This window comes from Somniosus microcephalus, chromosome 1 (assembly GCF_052327205.1).
Source record: "Somniosus microcephalus isolate GS21.2 chromosome 1, FLI_Smic_1.0, whole genome shotgun sequence".
NCBI classification, from domain to species: Eukaryota; Metazoa; Chordata; class Chondrichthyes; order Squaliformes; family Somniosidae; genus Somniosus; species Somniosus microcephalus.
The window spans coordinates 428,783,661-428,799,344 of record NC_140987.1 but is presented as its reverse complement, the minus strand read 5'-3'; the positions used below and the strand labels follow the sequence as shown (position 1 = coordinate 428,799,344).

The 15,684-nt window shown below is 45.1% G+C and overlaps 1 protein-coding gene across 1 annotated transcript in view; it reads right to left on the bottom strand.

Annotated features, from left to right (window-relative positions):
• zdhhc15b (zDHHC palmitoyltransferase 15b) overlaps positions 1–15,684 on the bottom strand; it is a 66,834-nt gene that overhangs the window by 17,682 nt on the left and 33,468 nt on the right. Inside the window, exons 3-4 of the mRNA XM_086000388.1 lie at positions 6,389–6,483; positions 385–505 (exon numbers count right to left, since the gene is read on the bottom strand). Coding sequence (XP_085856514.1) covers positions 385–505; positions 6,389–6,483 — 216 coding nt within the window. The remainder of the gene's footprint in view (positions 1–384; positions 506–6,388; positions 6,484–15,684) is intronic.

Sequence of the window (15,684 nt, the reverse complement as noted above, 5' to 3'; positions counted from 1 at the left end):
TGACTGGGTTCGAGTTCCATTGCTGAAGTACGAATGTGCCACACGACAGTATTTGTCTGAACTCAAATCATTAATTGTTTTCCAGCTATTAGTTTTAAGACATCAATTAAGGTGCTATCCCATTATTCTCATTTCTAATTAAGGTAGCAATAACTTTACTACAGTAGCTTGGGCCTGGGAATTGCTACATATGAGATGCCAAAAGGTTACTTTTACTACTGATTTATTGCAATTACCATGATTTAGAAGTTTATTTTTAAAATAGTTATCACAGGTTATAAATGTCATCCATCATAACATCACACCTACAGTGACATTTATGGCCCAATACCACCTTGGCTACTTGCAATTTTTTTTGTTAAGTTTGCTATTGGATCCTGGTACCTCCAGATGCAGTCCTGGTGTACACTGGCAACATTTTAGCAGCATCCAAGAGAATTTGCTTTTGTACTTCCGGCCTTTCTTCTCGCTCGTACCTTTCTTTATCAGCTCTGGACAATTGGAACTATAAGCACATAAAAAAAATACAACAAAATCACGCACATTATCAAGAGTACGCCAGAGAGTGTCAAAATAAAACAGGCTAATAGCAGCAGAGCATGAAGCATAAAACAGACTTCTATAGCAGGAAATCAGAAAGGAGTGCTCAGGTTGCCAGAGGTCTGTAACCCTTCCCTTCTCCCCTATAAATACTCAAGCTGATTCACCCTCACAGCTTGTTGCTGTTTACCATCAGGACTAGTTCTGTAAAACTCAGTGGAAATAAGACAATAGAATTCAATCCTCCATAAAAACCTACAATCTCTCAGTCAATGGTTTTACTACACTAGAATCTATCTGCATTAATAATTGCTATATTTTAAAACCAAAGGTCTGCAGTATTCTAGTGCTGCGTATTGAGTACTAGCAGGCAGTGCTACAAAGTTGAAAGGTCACATATTTAATCGGCCACACCATTCATATCCTGATTGGAGCCTGGCTGGGCCTTGAAGTGCTAAGCAGAGTTTCTGCTGTCCTCCTCAGTAAGGAGACAAAAGTCAGGGGGCTGTCCTGTCTGAGCAGTACATTGGTTGCTACAGTACCTCACGACCCTCAACAGCCAGACAAAGCAGGCTCTGCTAAATGTCTGTAAGCCGGCTGCCTGCCCAGACACAAGTCCGAGCAGAACTGAAGTAAAAACACAAATTTGCGCTGGGGAAGGGGAACAAAAAAAATAATTAAGAGTCTTTAGAGTTATATACTATCCTGCAAAGATCTTATAGCCTGTAAAATCCTACAATACTATATTATGAACATACCACAGCAGTAAGTTTTATACAACTGCCGGTTGCTGGTTTTAGAAGAACATAAGAAATAGGAGCAGGAGTCGGCCATTTGGCCCCTCGAGCCTGCTCCGCCATTTAATGAGATCATGGCTGATCTGATCTTGGGCTCGGCTCCATTTCCCTGCCTGCTCCCCATAACCCATCACTCCCTTATTGTTCAAAAATCTGTCTCTCTCCACCTTCAATATATTCAATGACCCAGCCTCCACAGCTCTCTGGGGCAGAGAATTCCACAGATTTACGACCCTCTGAAAGAAGAAATTCCTCCTCATCTCAGGTTTAAATGGGCGACCCCTCATTCTGAAACTATGCCCCCGAGTTCTAGATTCCCCCACGAGGGGAAACAGCCTCTCTGCATCTACCTTGTCGAGCCCCCTCAGTATCTTATATGTTTCAATAAGATCACCTCTCATTCTTCTAAACTCCAATGAGTATAGGTCCAATCTGCTCAACCTTTCTTCATAAGTCAACCCCTTCATCTCTGGAATCAACCTTGTGAACCTTCTCTGAACTGTTTCCAATGCAAGTATATCCCTCCTTAAATAAGGAGACCAAACGTTTTCGCAGTACTTCAGGTGTGATCTCACCAATACCCTGTACAGTTGTAGCAGGACTTCCCTGCTTTTATACTCCAGCCCCTTTGCAATAAAGGCCAACATTCCGTTTGCCTTCCTGATTACTTGCTGTACCTGCATGCTAACTTGGTCTGTTTCACAAGGACCCCCAGGTCCCTCTGTACTGCAGCAATTTGTAATCTCTCTCCATTTAAATAATAATTTGCTTTTTTATTTTTCTTACCAAAGTGGATAACCTCACATGTTCCCACATTATACTCCATCTGCCAAATGTTTGCCCACTCACTTAGCCTGTCTATATCCCTTTGCAGATTCTTTGGGCAGGATTTTCACTGGGCAGTGGGGAGCCGGGATTGGAGGCATGTGGGGGGTTAAAATCTCGAAATCAGGGGGCACAAACCCATCCCGCCTCCATGCCAGTTTCAAAGGAGGCAGATACCCGACCTGTGCTGGGACCCGCCTCCCCGAGACGGGAACGGGATTAGTGCCAATTAACTGCCTGTTAACAGGTAGTTAACAGGCAGTTTTTAGCCTAATCCCTATTTTTATTGCTGAAGTGTGGGATTCCCGACTGCTCCAAACCATGCCAAGTTAGCGAGGCGGGCCGTCGGGCTGAAGGGCTTGGAGGGTTCGAGATGTCCGGTGTTCAGGTGAGTGATGGGTGCATGAGTGCAGAGGTAAGTGTGTTTGGTGTGTTTAAAGTAGTTTTACTTACCTTTACAGCCTTCCTTCCTTCAGGTCTCGGGAGTCCCTCATCTCACCGGCACAGAAAGCAAAATGGCCGCGAGCTGTCAAAAGTTGCAGCATTCAGCTTTTTGTTCTGGAGAGATCTCTAAATCAGCTTTTGACAGATGAAATGTCAATCTGTGACGTCACCTGTTGCCGGGTGGCCCTTAATTGGCCTGCTGAGCCCGCTGGGCGGGCTCAACAAGGTCAATCAAGAGAAAATCGCGTGGGTTGGCCACAACTCGATGGAGGCGGGACCACAACCCTGAAAGTTGTAGTCCCACCTCCTCAATCAAAATCCAGCCCAGTGTGTCCTCTTCATAACTTGCTTTCCCACCTATCTTTGTATCAGCAGCAAATTTGACTACATTACACTCGGTCCCTTCATCCAAGTCATTAATATAGATTGTAAATAGTTGAGGCCCCAGCACTGATCCCTGCGGCACCCCACTAGTCACCGTTTGCCAACCGGAAAATGACCCATTTATCCGGACTCTGTTTTCTGTTAATTTAGCCAATCCTCTATCCATGCTAATATATTACCCCCAACCCCGTGAGCTCTTATCTTGTGCAGTAACCTATTAAGTGGCACCTTATCGAATGCCTTCTGGAAATCCAAATACACCACATCCACTGGTTCCCCTTTATCCACCCTGCTCATTACATCCAGCAAATTTGTCAAACATGCTTTCCCTTTCATAAAACCATGCTGACTCTGTTTGACTGTATTAAGATTTTCTAAATGTTCTGCTACTGCTTCCTTAATAATGGACTCCAACATTTTCCAAATGACAGATGTTAGGCTAACTGGTCTATAGTTTCCTGCTATCCGTTTCCCTCCCTTCTTAAATAGGGGTGTTACATTTGCGGTTTTTCAATCCGCTGGGACCTTTCCAGCATCCAGGGAATTTTGGTAGATTGCAACAATGCATCCACTATCTCTGCAGCCACTTCTTTTAAGACCCTAGTATGCAGGCCATCAGGTCCAGGGAACTTATCCACCTTTAGTCCTGTTATTTTACCGAGTACTTTTTCTTTAGTGATAATGATTGTTTTAAGTTCCGCCCTCCCTATAGCCCCTTGATTATGTATTATTGGGATGGTTTTAGTGTCTTCTACCGTGAAGACTGGTACAAAATATTTGTTCAAAGTCTCTGCCATTTCCCTGTTCCCCATTATTAATTCCCCAGTCTCATCCTCTAAGGGACCAACATTTACTTTAGCTACTCTCTTCCTTTTTATATACCTGTAGAAGCTCTTACTATCTGTTTTTATATTTCTTGCTAGTTTACTCTCATAATCCATCTTCTCTCTTTATTTTTTTTTAGTCATCCTTTGCTGGTTTTTAAAACTTTCCCAATCTTCTGGACTTCCACTAATCTTGGCAACATTGTATGCCTTTGTTTTCAATTTGATACCATCTTTTATTTCCTTAATTAGCCGCGGATGGTTTTCCCTTCTCTTAAAGTCTTTCCTTCTCACTGGAATATATTTTTGTTCACAGTTATGAAATATCTCCTTAAATGTCTGCCATTGCTTATCAACCGTCTTACCCTTTAATCTATTTTCCCAGTCCACTTTAGCCAACTCTGCCTTCATGCCTTTGTAATTGCCTTTATTTAAGATCAGGACACTGGTTTGAGATCCAACTTTCTCACCCTCCAATTGAATTTGAAATTCAACCATGATATGATCACTATTTCCTAGAAGATCCTTTACTATGAAATAATTTATTAATCCTGTCTCATTACACAGTAGCAGATCTAAGATAGCCTGCTCCCTGGTTGGTTCCACAACATATTGTTCTAGGAAACCATCCCAGATACACTCTATGAACTCTTCCTCGAGGCTACCTTGGCCAATTTGATTTGTCCAATCAATATGAAGATTAAAATTGCCCATGATTATTGCTGTATCTTTTTTACAAGCCTCCATTAATTCTTGATTTATACTCTGTCCTACAGTGTAGCTACTGTTAGGGAGCCTATAGACTATGCCCACCAGTGACTTCTTTCCCTTATTATTTCTTATTATCTCCACCCAAACTGATTCAACATCTTGCTCTTTTGAGCCAATATCATTTCTCACTACTGCACTGATCTCATCCTTTATTAACAGAGCTACCCCACCTCCTTTTCCTTTCTGTCTATCCTTCCAAAATATCAAATACCCCTGAATATTCAGTTCCCAGCCTTGGTCACCTTGCAACCACGTCTCTGTAATGGCTATCAGATCATACCCATTTATATCTATTTGTGCCGTCAACTCATCTATCTTGTTATGAATGCTGCGTGCATTCAGATAAAGAGCTTTTAATTTTATCTTTTTACTATTTTTCCATGCTTTAACCCCACTTTCTGATGCACTCTTATTTTTATACATTCTGTCCCTTCCTGTCACACTCTGGTTACCATTACCCCCATCGCTACCCTACTCTATTGCCATCTCCTTTCTCTTTGACTTTTTAAATTCCCACTCACCTGAGCCCTCCCCCCCATCCCCCATTATTTAGTTTAAAGCCCTTTCTACAGTCTTAGTTATTCGATTCGCCAGGACACTAGTCCCAACATGGTTCAAGTGAAGTCCGTCCCAATGCAACAGCTCCCTCTTACCCCAGTACTGGTGCCAGTGCCCCATGAATCTAAACCCATTTCTCCCACACCAGTCTTTGTGCCACACATTCATCTCTATGATCTTATTTACTCTATGCAAATTTGCTCATGGCTCAGGTAGTAATCCAGAAATTACCACCTTTTTGGATCTGCTTTTTAATTTAGCCCCTAGCTGCTCATACTCCCTCAGCAGAACCTCTTTCTCTGCTCTACCTATGTCATTGTTACCTACGTGGACCATGACAACTGGATCTTTCCCCTCCCACTCCAAGTTCCTCTCCAGCTCAGAGGAGATGCCCTTAACCCTGGTACCGGGCAGGCAACACAGCCTTCGGGACTCACGCTCTCAGCTGCAGAGAACAGTATCTATCCCCCCAACTATACTGTCTCCTACCACTACTACATTTCTTTTTACTCCCCCAACTTGAATGGCCCCTTGTACCACGGTGCTGTGGTCAGTTTGCTCATCCTCCCTGCAGTCCCTGCTCTCGTCCACACAGGGAGTAAGAACCTTGTACCTGTTGGACAAGTGCAAGGGCCGAGGCTCCTCCAATGCTACCTTCTGGATCCCCATACCTGCCTCACTCGTAGTCACACCCTCCTGTCCCTGACAACGAACCAAATTTGAATTATTTAACCGAAGGGGTGTGACTGCCTCCTGGAACACAGTGTCCAGGTAACTCTCCCCCTCCCTGATGTATCGCAATGTCCGAAGCTCAGACTCCAGCTCATCAACTCAGAGGTTTTTTCATTGTTTATTCCCTCCCCCTTTAATTTGTTTAAATTCTCCCTCTTCACCTTAAAAGTCTCCAATTGAAACAGCCAACAGGCCAAGTAGGTGCATATTTGCCAATGCTGCTTGAGGCAAAGTACCATGCACAAAGAACTCTCCCTCTCGATGGCCTTCTCTACAGCTTCCTCCAGCAGCACTGCTGGACTCAGCATCCATCTGCACTGAAGGGACAGCGGCATACACCTTGCAATCCTCCACTCTGTAGCAGAGTGCCTTGGAGCATCAAGACCTTGGAATGAGTCTGCTCGATCCAGTCATCTTTACATAAACCTTGTTGAAGTTAAACACTACAAAAAGTTTGAACTTATATAAAAAAAAACAGAACAGTCACTGCAAATTTCAGTCAAATTGAGTTACCTTTCGGGAAGGTTGAGATGCTTCTGTAAAAATAGCTTTGCAATAGGTCCACACAAACATCACAAAAAATAAATGAAATACCACAAGATACGCAGCTGCAATATAAAAAAAAGTTGATCAGATAAAGCAAAGGTGGTTCTATTTTTAACAGATAAATAATGACATTTGAATTAAAAAAACACATGTAGCTAAATTTACCAACAAATATGTTCGTGTAGGTAAAGGTTGATTAGACATTCAGTTCTGCTTTTCAAAGAGACGGTGGCTTAGGTTTTTCAATGATAATGCTGATGGCAATCCATTAAAATTAATGGACAACTGTTGGCATTACAATTGGAAAACGTGTGCCAGTGGCTTTTTTTTTTTTAATTCGTTCATGGGATGTGGATGTCACTGGCAAGGCCAGCATTTATTGCCCATCCCTAATTGCCCTTGAGAAGATGGTGGTGAGCCACCTTCTTGAACTGCTGCAGGCCGTGCAGTGAAGGTACTCCCACAGTGTTGTTAGGAAGGGAGTTCCAGGATTTTGACCCAGCGAAGATGAAGGAATGGCGATATACTTCCAAGTCAGGATGGTGAGTGACTTGGAGGGGAACTTGGAGGCGATAGTGTTCCCATGCACCTGCTGCCCTTGTCCTTCTAGGTGGTGGAGGTCGCGGGTTTGGGAGGTGCTGCCGAAGAAGCCTTGGCGAGTTGCTGCCGTGCATCTTGTAAATGGTACACACTGCTGCCACGGTACGCCAGTGGTGGAGGGAGTGAATCTTTAAGGTGGTGGATGGGGTGCCAATCAAGCAGGCTGCTTTGTCCTGGATGGTGTTGAGCTTCTTGAGTGTTGTTGGAGCTGCGCTCGCCGCAGAATACCCAGCCTCTGACCTGCTTTTGTAGCCACAGTATTTATGTGGCAGGTCCAGTTAAGTTTCTGGTCAATGGTGACCCCCAGGATGTTGATGGTGGGGGATTCGGCCGTTGAATGTCAAGGGGCGGTGGTTAGACTCTTGCTTGTTGGAGATAGTCATTGTCTGGCACTTGTGTGGCGCGAATGTTACCTCATTTAGATCCAGTGGAGAACAAAGTGGAGGACTTCAGGATAACTTCTTATAATGGCCCTATCCTCGAGTATTTGGCTCACTCACACTCCAAATCAAAAATCTGTTTTTCTTTCAAAAGATTAATTTAATTAAATCTCAGGTGGCTGTGTCTCCAATTAAGGTAGCCATTTTTGACCAGTTTCTGATTTATGGGTATTGAAATATATAATTCCTCCCAGAACACCATGCTCCTCTTCCGAAAGCAAGGAGTGGTTTGTTGCTGGGCAGAGGGGGAGGTTGAGTAGAGGTGGGAGCAGAAGCCAAGTAACCTAAAGTCTTTTTTTAAGAATTGGCCTTGGAAACCTCACCTATAAGGCAGCCTCAAATGGAGAATATTTATAGCTCGACCGAAAACTTCCTCTGCTGTGCCCCAACAACTGGCTTTGGTTCTCACCTGCAGAATTTTCCATCTCCTACACCAGCTACCTTCATCACCTTTCTGTTGAAATTGCTAAATTAGCACCAATTTGCACTCAACGGAAACAGTTTTTGTGCTGCCAGTCATGAGCTGAGACAACCAGAATCTTTTTAATTTAGAACTCTATTAGCAAATGGAGACGTTTCATCCCAGCAGTCCCCAAACCCAAGGCCAGATATCAAAAACACACTGTGCTACCCGACGGTGTTGCACAGCCCCAAGGCTACTTCAAACAAGTACAAAAAGAGAGCCTTACTGTGGAGTATTTCTTAAACATTCATTAAATAGCTCAGATAGAAACCAGTGTAAACACTAAAGAAACTAATAAGTGAGACGAGTCATCCAATATTAAAATACGTGCACCGTTAGTTTTGCAATATTCATGGGTTCAGTTCACTTTTGCTGACCACAGTATGAGAGAGTGATTTCATATCTTTGGATTTAAAAAAAATTTATATAGTGTTTTATTACGTTTATTAGAAATGTCCGAAAGCAATTTAGACACAGTGAATTATTTTGAAGTGCAGTGATAGTTGTTCTGTCAGCAAATGCACAACCATTTCTTTTTATAAGCAGGTTTCCTGATGTTAAAACTTTTTGTCAACGAGTCTTTCCTAAGTGTCGCAACACCATAAAATTGTGATAAACAGATTTGGTTTCCTCACGTGCGTCACTATTTTGGGACTATTGCAATAGGAACCTTGCATTTATGTTGCAATTAGGACTAAATAAAATAAAAAGACGGGGAAAACATATTATGCAGTGTACTGTAACTTGGCAGAAAATACATTCTTACTTTTAAACAGTCTAAAGGGGATAAGCTTAAAATAAATCGAATCATCTTTAGCAACAGAAGTGCAACTTTTACTGATTTTTCACAAACAATTTAACAAATAGTAGCCTCACTCAAAATTTTGGGAGAGGATAAAAATAAATCTCGATTGGAACATGTAGCTAAGCTGCCAGACCCTGGGCAGGATGAGTAGATTCCAGCCCAGCTGCCACCTGACTCCATGTTGCAGATGAGGAGAGCAGGGGCAGACATGATAGAGTCACACTACCTGAACTGGAGTCATTGACAGATCACGTATTAGAATGGCCCGGATTTTGTGGTGGTAATGACAGTGAAACTGTCAGCGTTCATCGTTATTACCCCTTTGAAACTGACAGCAACTTCAGGATTTAGCCCATGCACAGATAAATGCGGAAGTCCAAAAGTTGCGGTTGGTCATTCCCTGCTCCTCTACAGGTTGCGCTCTTCAACTCCACAGAGCCGGCAATCAATTCAAATCAGTTCCTGATGGAAACTTCCCCTATTACGCTGGAATATCGCTGTTAAAATCCCCAAAAAAGCCTTGTTGAAAGAGGTGTAACTGGGTTTTTAATGGCGTAGTGACTGCTGAACAACCGTTCTGGCCCTGAAAAGTTAATTTTATATTTGTGGAATGTCAAATGTTTCCATTAATATGATTAAAAATTACATGGTTTTTAAAATATATATTTTTTAAAGTTTGATATTTCAGCCCTTAATCCTATGTGTATGTCCCAATCTTTATTTCGCACGCTGTAAAATTTATAAAAAGCTAATTAGAATCTGTGCATTTTAATTCCTGGTTTGCTGTCTGTGAGAATTCTTCAATGTGATTGGCTGCTCAACCTGCTTGTTGACATCACTGTTGCTGGACGCTGGAGATTCGCTTGATTTGGCGCCAGATTCAAACAAAGGTCGGGAGAACTTAAATGCATGCCACAGAGATCGCTAGATCTTTGTGCGCAGCTTTCTTCTAGGTCAGTGACAAATGCTGTTGCTTTGCTGCTGACCGCAAATTCCGGGCCATTATGTTTAACATATATACACACATCAGATAACTCTAATTTATTTCCAGTTATAATCCACACAAGAACAAAGCTCAGGAGTTTTCTGGATATCAGCAGAACCACAAGACTAAGTGTACAGGTGGTGCAATGCCCTTTCACCTCTGTGACCTGCTTTAAAATGGATTGCAGATTGATGGGAAGGAAAGCTCTGATGTCAGTTGGCTGTAAGGGTCTTACATGAAGGAGTTAGCACAATCTCAACCCACTGCACATGGGCCATTTGGAGGTTGAGACACACTATTGGAGCAGAGGTTTCCTCTGCAGTTTGCTGCGCCATTCCTGACCTGAAAGGTGCTCAACACTGGCACTGGATGTTTAAAATGAGAAAATGATGCCTTTGTTAACAGTCACATCCCTCACCTCAATGAGCGGAAAAAATTCACCAAAAGAGAGTAAAAGGTAGAAGTAATGCCTTTACCCATGGAGTTTGTTTTAAATTGAGAAATTGAAGGGCCAAAGCCCATATTGCAGCACACTCTCAAGGCAGAATGGAATAGGTGAAAAGACAAAGTAAATCGAGGAACGGTGGTGGGTGAGGCCAGGCTTGAGTTTTAAAAGCTTGAAGAATGTAGGAAGGAAAAAAAAGACGAGGGAGATGGGTTCCAGCTTTGAGGTTTTGGGAAAGATTGTTAGAGTAGAAGATTGTGTGATGAGATCTGATTTCAACACAGAAGATGCAGAACAGCATTGATAAAATAGAAAGCGGAGGGATGTGCTTGGAGCTGAAAGAGCAATTGCCTATCAGAAGGCAAGCTTTTTCCTCAAGTTTTGTGCGGGAGCAATATTCCAGACTTGGACTGTTTGTTATTATCTACATAAACATATTAAATTATTGCATAAAGTGTGCAATTTGCCCAAGTGTTGCACTTTAACTTCCTGTAACACTTTGTTGATAACACAGTATGTCCTCCCATTCACCGTGAAACTTGTCACAGGAGATATGCTGGTGGTCATTATTTATTAAAACATTTGGGCCTAGAAATTGGGTATAGCCCCGCTTGAGGCGTTAGAACTGGCGATGCGCAAAGTTTATAGCCAGACGAGACTTATCTGCGCCTGGCGCGATATTGGGTTGCTTTGCCCCCAAAGGGGATTGAGGCGCTAAATCAGCCATTGCACGGTGCTCTTAAGGCGCAAAAGGTCAGGCGCTACTCAATATCGACGCGGACGGGCGCAGCGCAGGTGAACTCAATTACGGCAAAGCACGAGACCTACAGGAGCCGGTCGGCTCTTAAAGGGGTGGGTCAGTCAGACTGAGCTTAAACACCCAACGCCCTGCAGGCCTCAGATTCGGCGCTCGCCCTTGTCTGGCGGTACAAGGTGATCATTATGGAGAAGGTTAGGCAGAGAGCAGAGCGTTTCAGCGCTGAGGCTCTGGACCACTTGGTGGCTGCAGTTGAACACCGTCGGGAGGTCCTGTACCCGGATAATGGCAAGAGGCCAAATCAGAAGGCTTACCGACGATCTTGGAGGGAGGTTGCTGTGAGGGTGAACTCCAGCAGCATGGTGACCAGGACCCCTGTTCAGTGCAGGAAGAAATTCAACGACCTCACACGGATCGTTAGGGTGAGTGATGGTTTACCAAACTTGTGCTTCCCTCCATCTGCAGCTGACTTCGGCCACCCTGCTGCAATGAGGTGCCAATGGCCATCTGTCAGTATGCACCCATGGCCCTTTCTGGGCACACACATGGACAGATGTCTCAAGGCCTCATGTAAGGGCTCTTGCACCATGGGGGGCATGCGAGGAGGTCTCAAGGCCTCATGTAAGGGCTCTTGCACAATGGGGGCATGCGAGGAAGTCTCAAGGCCTCATGTAACAGAACCTCCCCTTCTTTCCCCTGCAGTCCAAGATGGCGCAGATTCGGAAGGAGCAGCGTCGAACTGGTGGCGGACCTGCACAAGTGGTCACTCTAACGGATCTGGAGGAGAGAGTGCACCAGATACTTGGAGGACGTCTGTCTGGTCCAGTCACCACTGCATCTGCCGACCCCATTATCGACAGCGAGGGTAAGACTCTTACCTTTTCCACCTGTTGCCTTCCACTTGGTCCCCCCACCAGCATGCATCCTCAGTGTGCAGCCATGTCAGAGCCTTGCCGCAATCTGGCATGCCTTTCAGCAAACCTGTCCTTCTGCTAAAGCCACTCTTCCACCTCCCACTTTCAGATGAAGCAGCACCAACTCGGGCTCAACGCGCTGAAGCTGCCAGTGCCAGTGCCACCAGAGGCGAGGACCAGGAGGAATCCGGACCAGCCGCTGCAGAATCCGGGGAGCTGAGACATCTGCAGACTGGGGATAGTAGTCCCCTGGAGGGGAGGGGGGGTGGCTCCGAGGATGAACCAGTTGCCAGACCAAGCGGCATGGAGCAACGCAGGGGGGATAGGCAAGTTCGGCCACCGTCTCCCCGCAGGGCAAGGCAGGTCGTCATGACTGCTGCACAGAGTGCAGATGAGGTCCGTCGCCTGGCAGAGATGAGCAAACAGGCCCGGGTCAGACACACGGAGCTGATGGCTGCAGTGGAGAAGATGCCTGAGTCAATAGATTCATTGGCTAGGAGTATGCTGGACTTCGGGGCAACAATGGAGAGGAGCAAGAATTTAGGGAGCTAGGTGAAGGATTAAAGAGCAGGACCTCAAGGGTTGTCATCTCTGGATTACTCCCGGTGCCACGTGCTAGTAAGTATAGGAATAGGAAGATAGAACAGATGAATGCGTGGCTAAAGGGATGGTGCAGGGGGGAGGGCTTTAGTTTCCTGGATCACTGGGTCTGCTTCTGGGAAAGGTGGGACTTGTACAAGTCGGACGGTTTACACCTGAACCAGAGGGGAACCAATATCCTTGCGGGGAGGTTTGCTAGCACTGCTGGGGGGGGTTTAAACTAACTTGGCAGGGGGATGGGGTACAGAGTGGAGCTATAGTAGGGGGTGATTTACAGCCAAATACAGAGGGAAAAACAAGTCAGCTGGGAAGGCAAAGCAAATATGTGAAGGCAAAAGAGAATATGGCAGGGCTGGAAGGCATTTATTTTAATGCAAGGAGTCTTGCAAATAAGGTGGATGAACTGAAGTTGTTGTTGAACACATGGGAGTACGATATTGTTGCTATCACGGAGACATGGTTGAGGGAGGGTCAGGACTGGCAGCTCAATATTCCGGGGTATAGAATCTTCAGGCGAGACAGAGGGGGGTGTAAAAGGGGAGGGGGTGTTGCAATATTAATTAAGGAGTCAATTACTGCTGTAAGGAGGGATGATATATTAGCGGGTTCCTCTAATGAGGCCATATGGGTAGAACTTAAAAACAAAAAGGGGGCAAGCACTTTGCTGGGAGTGTACTATAGGCCCCCAAACAGTCAGGGGGAGATAGAGGAACAGATATGTAGGCAAATCTCAGAAAAGTGCGAAAATAATAGGGTAATAATAGTGGGGGATTTCAACTTCCCCAATATAAATTGGGATAGTCAGAGTGTGAAAGGCTTAGAGGGTGCAGAATTCTTAAGTGCATCCAGGAGAGCTTTTTGAGCCAACATGTAGAAAGTCCTACAAGAGAGGGGGCGGTACTGGACCTAATTCTGGGGAATGTAGCCGGGCAAGTGGTGGAAGTGTCAGTAGGAGAGCATTTTGGCGACAGTGACCATAATTCGGTGAGATTTAAGGTGGTCATGGAAAAAGACAAAGACGGCCCGGAAATAAGGGTTCTAAATTGGGGGAAGGCCGATTTTAATATGATAAGGCAGGATCTGGCCAAATTGGACTGGGAGCAGCTACTTATAGGAAAATCCGCATCAAAACAGTGGGAGACTTTCAGAAGGGAAACAGAGAGAGTACAACGCCAACATGTTCCTGTAAAGGTCAAGGGTGGGACCAACAAGCAAAGGGAACCTTGGATGACAAGGGATATACAAAAATGCATTAGAAATAAAAGGGGGGCTTTTGGCAGTTACAAAAGACTAAAGACGGAAGAAGCCCTAGAGGAGTATAAAAAATGCAGGGGCATACTTAAAAAAGAAATTAGGAGGGCGAGGAGGGGCCATGAAATAACACTGGCGAGCAAAATAAAGGAAAATCCTAAGATGTTTTATAAGTATATTAAGGGCAAGAGGATAACCAGGGAAAGGGTAGGGCCCATTAGGGACCAAAGTGGCAATCTGTGTGTAGAGCCAGATGATGTAGGCGGGGTTTTAAATGAATTTTTTGCATCTGTGTTCACTATGGAGAAAGACGATGCAGACATAGAAATCGGGCAAGGGGGCTGTGACATACTTGAACATATTAGCATCGAGAGGGAGGAGGTGCTAGCGGTTTTAGCAGGCCAAAAAGTGGATAAATCCCCAGGCCCAGACGAGATGTATCCCAGGCTGCTGTGGGAGGCAAAGGAGGAGATTGCAGGGGCTCTGACACAAATTTTCAGAACCTCTCTGGCCACAGGGGATGTACCAGAGGACTGGAGAACAGCTAACGTAGTACCATTATTCAAGAAGGGTAGCAGGGATAAACCAGGGAATTACAGGCCAGTGAGCCTAACATCTGTGGTAGGGAAATTATTGGAAAAAATTCTGAGGGACAAAATTAGTCTCCACTTGGAGAGGCAAGGATTAATCGGGGATAGTCAGCATGGCTTTGTCAAGGGTAAATCATGTCTGACAAATCTGATTGAATTTTTCGAGGGGGTGACTAGGGGGGTGGATGAGGGAAATGCTGTGGATGTGGTTTACATGGACTTCAGTAAAGCTTTTGACAAAGTCCCGCATAGGAGACTGGTCAAGAAGGTAAGAGCCCATGGGATCCAGGGTGCCTTGGCGCGTTGGATCATAAACTGGCTGAGTGGCAGGAGGCAGAGGGTGATGGTCGAAGGTTGCTTTTGTGACTGGAAGCCTGTGTCCAGTGGGGTACCTCAGGGATCGGTGCTGGGTCCCTTGTTGTTTGTGATCTACATAAATGATTTGGATGAGAATGTAAAAGGTATGATCAGTAAGTTCGCAGATGACACGAAAATTGGTGGGGTGGTAAATTGTGAGGAGGAAAGCCTCAGGCTACAGGACGATATAAACGGGTTGGTCAGATGGGCGGAAAAGTGGCAAATGGAATTTAACCCTGAAAAGTGCGAGGTGATGCATTTTGGACGGACAAATAAGGCAAGGGAATACACAATGAGTGGTAGGACCCTAGGAAGTACAGAGGGTCAGAGGGACCTTGGTGTACATGTACATAGATCCCTGAAGGCAGCGGAACAGGTAGATAAGGTGGTTAAAAAGGCATATGGGATACTTGCCTTCATTAGCCGAGGCATAGAATATAAGAGCAGGGAGGTTATGATGGAGCTGTACAAAACGCTGGTGAGGCCACAGCTGGAGTACTGTGTGCAGTTCTGGTCGCCTCACTATAGGAAGGATGTGATTGCTTTGGAGAGGGTGCAGAGAAGATTCACCAGGATGTTACCTGGGATGGAGCGCCTCAGCTATGAAGAGAGGCTGGACAGGCTGGGGTTGTTTTCCTTGGAGCAAAGAAGGCTGAGGGGGGACCTGATTGAGGTGTACAAAATGATGAGGGGCATAGATAGGGTAGACAAAGAGGAACTTTTCCCCTTAGTAGGGGGGTCAATAACAAGGGGGCATAGATTCAGGGTAAGGGGCAGGAGATTTAGAGGGGATTTGAGGAGGAACTTTTTCACCCAGAGGGTGGTTGGAATGTGGAACTCAATGCCTGAAAGGGTGGTGGAGGCAGGAACCCTCACAACATTCAAGAAGCATTTGGATGAGCACTTGAAATGTCATTGCATACAAGGCTATGGACCAAATGCTGGAAAATGGGATTAGACTGGACAGGGATTGATGGGCGGCGCAGACACGATGGGCCGAAGGGCCTCTTTCTGTGCTGTAAAACTCTATGACTCTATGACTCTGCAGGGCTTTGG